Source organism: Pteropus vampyrus, unplaced genomic scaffold (genome assembly GCF_000151845.1).
Source record: "Pteropus vampyrus isolate Shadow unplaced genomic scaffold, Pvam_2.0 Scaffold42, whole genome shotgun sequence".
Lineage (NCBI taxonomy): Eukaryota > Metazoa > Chordata > Mammalia > Chiroptera > Pteropodidae > Pteropus > Pteropus vampyrus.
Genome location: NW_011888823.1, coordinates 2,786,502 through 2,794,887, shown reverse-complemented (window position 1 = coordinate 2,794,887; position 8,386 = coordinate 2,786,502). Strand labels below are relative to the sequence as shown.

At 54.8% G+C, this 8,386-nt stretch overlaps 1 protein-coding gene across 1 annotated transcript in view; it reads left to right on the top strand.

Moving 5' to 3' along the window:
- The window catches only part of STK11IP (serine/threonine kinase 11 interacting protein), an 18,188-nt gene extending 13,836 nt beyond the window's left edge, over positions 1 to 4,352 (top strand). The window contains exons 20-25 of the mRNA XM_011358519.2: positions 1,536 to 1,633; positions 1,735 to 1,913; positions 2,132 to 2,213; positions 2,439 to 2,509; positions 3,006 to 3,253; positions 3,964 to 4,352. Coding sequence (XP_011356821.1) covers positions 1,536 to 1,633; positions 1,735 to 1,913; positions 2,132 to 2,213; positions 2,439 to 2,509; positions 3,006 to 3,253; positions 3,964 to 4,113 — 828 coding nt within the window. The 3' untranslated portion in view covers positions 4,114 to 4,352. The remainder of the gene's footprint in view (positions 1 to 1,535; positions 1,634 to 1,734; positions 1,914 to 2,131; positions 2,214 to 2,438; positions 2,510 to 3,005; positions 3,254 to 3,963) is intronic.
- Positions 4,353 to 8,386: the final 4,034 nt, after the last annotated feature.

The window sequence follows — 8,386 nt, the reverse complement described above, 5'->3', positions numbered from 1 at the left end:
TGCGTGCAGTTCACGGGGACTGCGCCCATCCCTTCCTCCAGAATCACCTGCTGTGTGTCCAAACTGTGGCAGTGACCATGTAGTTCTCCTGGCTCTGTCTGCGGGAGTCCTCAACAGGGAGCAGAGACAGGAGGAGCAGCTGCCAGCTCCCTCACCGGCCCCCAGCATTGTCTGTGATCCTCCTGGCCACAGTGACCACAGCAACAGGGCTGACAGTGCCCCATCTCAGGCACTGGTCTCCCATGACGGCCACAGGTGGAGCCTCAGTCCCCGTGAGTATAGGCAAAACGAGATGGGGCTGGTGTTTCGGGGAGGAAAGGGGCACTAATGGGGCAAGTGAGGTGGAGCTGTGGCAGCCAAGGCAGGCCGATGGCCCATTTGCTTGTCCCTAGCCCCTGAACACTGTGGCCTCCGCTCTGTGGACCACCGACTCCGGCTCTTCCTAGACGTTGAGGTGTTTGCCGATGCCCAAGAGGAGTTCCAGTGCTGCATCAAGGTCAGTGCCAGCCGGGCACTGTCCCGTGTCCCTAACTGACCAGGGTACCTGCTTGTTTCCACCACAGCAGATTGAGTCAGAGCGGTCACTCTGGAACCACCACGTCTGGCTTCCAGTTTCAACTCCTTGTTCCGTGATGTTTTGAGTCTCAGTTGTCACTCTACAATGGGATGATACCTACCTTGCACAGTGTAGTAGCATCAGTGAGAGGTCATGTCTGTAAGCTGCCTACCACAGCACCAGGCACTCAATAAATGGGACTCCTGTCATTATAAATACATGATGTTATTGGACCTTCTCTGTTGAGCACCTAGGATATGCTAGACACTAAGGATCTAGAGTAAATCAACCTTGCCTTCCATCTTATATTTTGGTGGAGAAAAAGACAATAATCATGTGATGCAAAAGTTCTGGAATCAGGCTAAGGCCCTAGAGGGACATCTGATCCAGACTGAGTGGGCCAGGGAAGCTGCCCCTTCCTGGGGAGGTGCTGGCTAAGCTAGGTCCTGAAGGGTGAGTTATGGAGGAGAGAGAAAAAGGATGTTCCAGGGAAATGAAGCAGCACATGCTTGGAGCCCTGAGAGAGTAGCTGGAGGAGAGAACTGCCTGTGACAGGGGCAGCCAGAATCGGGGGGAGGAGTGTCCCAAAAGGAGTCTGAACAGGCAGGCAGGGGCCAGTTCAGGAGCGACCTCGTGTGTCTGCCGAGGAGTTTGGACTTGATCCCAAGGGCTGCAGGAGCCACCGAAGGATTGGAAGTGGGAGAGTAGCAATTGGTTTTGTGTTTTTGAACAGTCAGTCTGGCAGAGTGTGGAGAGTGGATTGGAGAGGACGAGATGATGGGCGGGGAGACCTGCGCAGAGCCTGCTGCAGTCTGTGTGCAGGCGGGGACTGTGGGGCAGAGAGCATGGCCGATGAACAAGCCGAGATGGATGAGCAGTGGGGAGGGCCAGGCCAAAGGTGTCACAGTAACTCGGCTCTAGGTCTGGCAGCTGTCTCCCTAGACCTTTCTGTCTCTCATCAACTTCCTCTTTCTCGTAGGTGCCACTTTTGTTGGCAGGCCACCCTGGAGAGTGTCTGTGTCTTGTGGTTGTTTCTGACCACAGGCTCTATGTGTTGAAGGTGACAGGGGAGATCTGGTGAGTGAGTAGGGCCATTGCCAGGGCAGGGTCAGGGTTCCTTTGTGGCTCTCATGCCACTCTCATTCTTTGCCGCCACTCTGTCCTTCTTTTCTCCACAGTGGGCCTCCAGCTAGCTGGCTGCAGCCAACCCTGGCTGTTCCCTTGCAGGATCTGAGTTGCATAGAGCTGGGCCTGGCAGGACAGAGCCTGCGGCTGGAGTGGGCAGCTGGGGCGGGCAGCTGTGTCCTGCTGCCCCGAGATGCCAAGCGTTGCCGGGCCTTCCTAGATGAGCTCACTGGTGAGAGGGAGCGGGGAGGCAGGAAGGGCGGGCCGGTGGGGGTTACGGCTCCCAGATTTGGTGCCTGCAGTAGAGACAGACAGGTAATGGAACTCAGCCCTCAGAGAAGTTTCTGGAATCTAGAAATAAGGAGAATGGGAAGGTGTTGAGAGGTGGAGAGGTTGCGACAGAAGAGGTGGTGTCATGGGGGCTCCCTGTCTCTGGCCGGCTCCGTCCAGATGTTTTGCAGTCTCTGCCCCCAACCTGGAGGAGCAATGTCAGTGCCACGGAGGAAGAGGTGACCCCAAAGCACCGACTCTGGTGAGTCAACCGGAGGCTGAGGCTGGGGTTGGTGCCCAGATGGCCACTCTTGGAGCTCAGGCCCTCTCCACGAGCCCCAGCCTTAGTCACGCCCTTAGCATCTGGGCCAGCCACCTGTCCTCAGGCCCACAGGCCTGGTCCTTCCTCCCCGCCCTCCCTACTGAAGGTGATTCCCACCCCTAGCTGACCACCCCCTCCCGGGGCTGCTGCCTTCCGCCCTCCCAGGCCACTGCTGGAAAGAGACTCTTCTTTGGAGCCTCCCCGGTTCTTCTACCTTCGGGTGTTCCTGGTTGAAGGTGAGGCCTCTGGACCCCCATCTTGTCCCAGGGCACTGGCCTGGCCATCAGCGTGCCCTGGTAGCAGTTCTCATTCCTGGTTTGGACTTCCTGTCACTCATGGGCATACCCAGAAGACCCCCTCCCTGCCTCTCTAGGTGGGTTGGGAGGTACCTGGGCCTTAGGTGCCCAGAGACCCAGGCTTTCTGTGAAGTGGAGCAGATTGGCTGGGTCTGCTCCACCCGATCCTGTTGGGGAAGGTGAGAGTGGATCCTCTTTCTGAGTAGGGTGGCGGGGGGCAGCTTTCCTTTGTCTTGGGCCTCAGGTTTTGGAGGCTAGAAATCCCTTTGGACTTTGGAAAAGGGAGGGCCTTGGTTCCCAGAGGCGCAGGCTGCCTTGTGGCCTCCTCAGTGTGATTCGCTCCTCTTCTCCCCAGCGGCATGGGGATGCTGCCCCAGGGGTCTGGGCTCCTCCGTGGCCTTCCACACTGGGCCTTACCCTGCCTCTTTCCCTCTAGGCCCTGCTACCTGCCCTGTGTCCCTTCTGCTGACTCTGTCCACCCTGTACCTGTTAGATGAGGACCTTGAAGGGTCCCAGGCAGAGGCCCCTCTTCCAGCAGCATCTGGTGAAGCCTCTGAGAAAGCCCCGCCCTCAGGGCCAGGCCTTTCTCTGTGTGTCAGGGAGCAGCAGCCGCTCAGCAGCCTGAGCTCGGTGCTGCTCTATCGCACGGCCCCAGAGGACCTGCGGCTGGTCTTCTATGATGAGGTGTGTGCGTGCGTGTGTGTGTGTGTATGGGAGAGAAATGGGGTTGGAGGTGGTGTGTAGTGGGGGAAACGGGTCTAGGAAGGCTAGGAATCGTGGCAGTATGGAACTTGCTACAGACAGAAGTAGGGTGCAAGGAACTGGAGGCTCACTGGGTTTGGACAGCAGCAAGTAGAGGTGGATGCAGCTTTAGGTGGTGAAAACACCATGGACTTGGAACCCAGCCTTGCGCTTGCTGGGAGGCCTTGAGCGAAGCACCCGAAGCTGCTGCTGCAGGTTTGCATTTGCTTTGGCTTTTGTGCCAGACATTTGATTTTTGCAACCTGCACGTGAGGAGGTGCTATTATGAGTCCCATTACAGATGAGGAAACTTAGGTTTGGGGATGTTAACCAGCTTGCCCAGGTCACAAGCAGCAGAGCTGAGAACAGAACCCCAAGCAATTCCTTGGAATTGACTCCAGAACTTCCATTCTGGAAAACAGGGAAGATTGAAGAAACAGGATAGTAAATGTGAAAGCCTGTGGGGCCCTTCAGTAAGTGTTGATTGGGTTCTATTTAAAAAGTCAGGATCTTTTACAGGGAGTGGCACAGGCTTGGGGAAGGGAAGAGGCCATGAGCCGGGGAGGGGCAGCGGGTCCTTTCTGAGACCTTCCCTCCCCGCTGCTCTGGTGCGGCCCTCTCTGATCTTGCCTGACCACTGCTTGTTCTGCCAGGTGTCTCGGCTGGAGAGTTTTTGGGCGCTTCGTGTTGTCTGTCTGGAGCAGCTGACAGCCCTGCTGGCCTGGATCCGGGAGCCCTGGGAGCAGTTGTTTTCCATTGGACTCCGAACTATGACCCAAGAAACTCTAGACCTTGACCGCTAAGGCCTTCCCTGGCCTCAGGAGCCGTGGTTGCAGATGTTCTCTCTCCAGACTCCGGCGGTGGACTTCCCCGGCCTTTGAGCCCTGGCCAGAGAGGCCCAATAGGACCCACAGCTCCAAGGACGGGTGAGAGAAGTGGCTGGGCCTCCGGATGATCTGGCCCGAGGGGACAGGCTAAGTGGTCAGTAGGACTGTTTGTGCTGCACTTTTTCTCAGGTATCAATAAAGCCGTTTTCATTCTAGATGTCCTAGATGTCCTTAGATGTGACACTTGTAAGGCCTGTGGTTCTTCTGTCTCTTTTAACAGAAATTGCCCCGCCTGTAGCTCTTCCCCAGTGGGCACCTCAGGCAGCCTCGTTTGTACTGTGAGACCCAGTCACCAACCCACCTCCGTACCCGCTGATGAGATCAAGTAGGACTCCTGACCCATGGGCACCAGTTCGCAGACAGCAGCTCCTGTCATGTGGCCCAGCATGGAAATCACTGCAAAACAAATAGCTGGGCCAGTTAGATTCTCACTCTTAAATTTCAGTTGGCAACTAATGAGGCCCTGAGGCCATTGGCAGCAGGGGCCTCTATGAGAGGAACTGGGAAGAGGGTGTGTGGAGCTGGGACTGACATCCAGTGGTTTTCACCTTTGCCTTCCCTCAGTGCTGCCTCATTCAGCTCAGGGGCCTGGCTGCGCCCACCCCACTCCTTTACCTCTTTTTGTGGCCAGGGGGATTGGTTTGGGAATGCTCATGTGGCCCGTTTGGCCACCAAGGCCCAGTCCTGGCCTTTTGCTGGAGCGACTAAGGAAGAGGCAAGTTTCCCCCATGAGGGTTGCTGAGAGGATCAGCCTGCAGCCGCTGGCCCTGAGGGGAGAGCTTTCCTGAGCTGGCAGCATGCAGAGAGGGCAGACAGCGCTGAGAGGTGGAACGAGCAGGGACATGTCCTGGCAGTGTCCAGAGTCCCTGGTCTAATTGTGCCTGGAGGCAGATAACCTCTGGAATGTTAGGTCATGTGAGCTGAAGGAGACCCCTTCTTGTTAATTTTTGGCTTAAGCTAATTTGAGCCAAATATGAGCTGCTGAAAGGGTCATAAGTGCATCAGCCCGGTTGTGATGAGCCAGCCTGAGCAGGGATCTGCTTCTTGCACCCAAGTGGGAGTCGTGGTGCCTACACAGTGCACAGTGCGTAGAGGCCCTGATAGGAGGGCTTGGGGAGGGACTGTTAGGGACGCAAGTCAAGCTGCCCTTGAGCCCAAAAGCTAGGCTCTGGCTAACTGCGTGCGTGCATGTGTGCGTGTGCGTGTGCGTGTGCGTGTGTGTGTGTGTGTGTGTGTGTCTCTCGGGGGCGGGGGCGGTGTTGAGTACTAATGGATGCATCTCATTTAGGGAACATTTACATGCCAGGCACTGAGCTAAGTGCTTAAAGATCTGCTCCTCACAGGGGTCCTTGGAGGTGGGTGGCATCTTGTTACAGGTGAGGAAAGAGACTTAGAGGAGTTAAATGACTTGCTCAAGGTCATGTCAGTAAATGATGAGTCTAGGTTTGTATGACTTCAGAGCCTGGGCTGTCAGCAAACTACGGGGCTGGACTGCTTCCCCCTTCCCTGCAAAGGATGGGCCTGTGTGCCCAGGCCCTGTTACGGAGAGGGGTCGCTGTCTACCCTGCTCTGGGTTGGGGTCCTCCTGAATAACCCTAGGCTTGTCCAGGACAGGCAGGCTCAGATGCACTATATCTGAAGCTTCTCTTTCCTCCAGAGTGTGTTGAGATGTTAGGTGGAATATTAATCTGTGGGTGATTTTCATCCCTCCCAACCTGAACTGGAGAGAACAGAGATGCCAGATCTTTAGGTTTCAATTGAAAGAGCTAAACTGTAAGAGATTGGAAAGGGACCATAAATAGGGAAGAGCTCTGGAGTGGGGAGAGGGGAGGAAGCAGTGTAGGAGCAATTCCCTTGACACTGGGGGGCTCTTCTTGTGCCTTGTGGTTCGTAGTTAGGGAGGATAGTGATCTGTCAGATGCTCCCCATGCTACCGGAGCAGATGGAGATGGCAGTTTGGAAGGACCTGGCGGGATAGGGCTGGTGACAGTTGTCTAGATTTCTCTTGCCTGGAGAAAGGAGGCAGCCCAGAGGATCTTGTGGGCCCCGGAAGTCAGCTGAGAGCCTGCTGGAGAGTGTGCTGGGGTCACTGCAGGAGGATGGGAGTGGGCCCAGCCCACAAACAGGGATGCGGCTCAATTAGACTTGAACTGATTGAGTTTAAGTCACTGATTGGGCTGAGTTTACTTGAATGCTACAGGTTAACTTTTCTGTTGGTTGAAAATGGGGACTCATTATAAGGATGAAGTTGAGCTATAGAGAAAAAGTTACATTTTTGCATACTCGAATTTGGGAGACTGCTATGTTTCTGGAATTCCTGTTCCCTTTGGAAAGGTCAACATCGAAGGGTTTGGAAGATGTAGACCTAGAGGGCGAGGGCGGTGGTCCTTCCGCAGAGATCTGGGGTTACTCCTCCCTCCACGGGGGCCTTTGACTTAGGGTTCCTGGGAGACACTTGTGTTCTGATAGCTTAGGCCTCACTGTAAAGCTTCATTTTGGGGAATTCTAAGATGGGGCCTCCCTGGGTGGTGGTGGGGGGGTGGCGGAACGGGGAGGTGGTTGTAGAAGGCTGGAGAGGCTTAAATCCCCCTGGGGCCCAGTTCCAACCTTGACCCAGCCAGTCCTCTGCAAAGCCCTGGGGCCTGAGAAGGTAGAATCAATGCCCTGGAGGACAGTCGCTCAGCCTCAGGCCCTACTCATGAAGGACTGAAAGTTCAATAGCAAAGCCCCTAGATTCTGAGGAGGGAGAGAACTGCCGGCTCCAGGAAGGGGAAAGCTGCAAGGGTGTCGACAGCCCACAGTTACCAGCTCTGCCTTTTCCGAGCCCCGTGTGGGTCAGCATTATTCCTGTCCTGAAATGTGCGCATTACATGTTCATTCATAAATACACTGAATGGATTGATTTGTTTGTACCTTCACTCAGTAGAGCTTAGTAGGATGCAGGTCCTGCCACAGAGCCCATTAACATATATGCCAGGGCAGCAGGGGTTCCCCAGTGGCTCATAAACTACCCCCACGAAAGCAGCTCCCTTCTCTAGGTCAGGACTGGGGAGGGGCTGGTGGGGCTGGTATTTATACTCCCTTGAAGATTTACAGAGGAACACATCTAAACAATGGCGAAGGCAGTAATCTAATGGCGAGGGCTTAGTGAGCCCTTACTATGTTCCAGACATTGTTTAAAGCAGCTCATCTTCCCTGGTGTTTCTTATACTCCTTTGATCACAAGACACAGAGCCAATTAGCTTAAGAAAAGAGCCCTCCGTGTACACACGTGACCCTGACCTGGAAGGCTGGTGCTGAGGCCCCAGACACGGGGCTTCTCCTGTCTCTTGGAGCCCGATGGTTTTTCTCTCCTCTCCCCACCAGGGCCCTGGGCTGATCTGGTGGGAGACTGGGGAGGAAACAGTGTGACTCTTGGAACTACCCAGCTGGGAAATGCTGGCTGGGGTAGAGGCCCCTTGGTGACAAGCTTGCAAAGGGGTGGAGGGGCCCAGAAAGGGCTGTGCAGAGGTTCGGAAAAGAAGTTCACCTACTTCTGTTTTGCTGGCCTGAATTTTTAATTGAAGCAAATTAAAACTTCCCAAAAATATTAGTCCTCTTTCCTGGCAGTGTGCACACCCGCTTCCCTGTCAGTGATTTTGCACCCTCTTCGAACAAGAGCTAGTTCTGGTCCTGAGGAAGGCGTTCCTCAGCCTCTGGCCCAGAGCAACCTTTCTTGGGGACCAGGCCCATTCACAAGCACCTTCCCAGAAGCCCCTTCAGGTCATGGTCCAGATGCGGCAGAATAATCTCCAGTCATTTTAGGGTGATTTGCAAAGCCATGTGATGCTGGGGCAGTTGAAAAGGGAGCTTCTTCCATTTCTTTGTGTTTAAGATATCTATAAACATTTTTTTTTTTAAACAATTCAACAACATCCTCCACACCCTTTGTTCTGTGGGTGTTCTTTCTTTGGCGACCCAGAAGACAGGTGCCGGTGTTGCCTGCCACGGAAGTGGTCAAGGATGAGGCTATTACCACTCCTGGCATTGTCTGAACTTTAGCTCTGTGCCTCACCAGGAGACTGCTTTGCCACTGACACTTGTGCACAGACGTCAGTCAGCAGGATTTGCCTTACATACCCTGGACTGTCCCCCAAGATTGATTTGTCCGTTCGGGCTGGCCTTTCCTCTCCAACAAGTGCTTATTGAT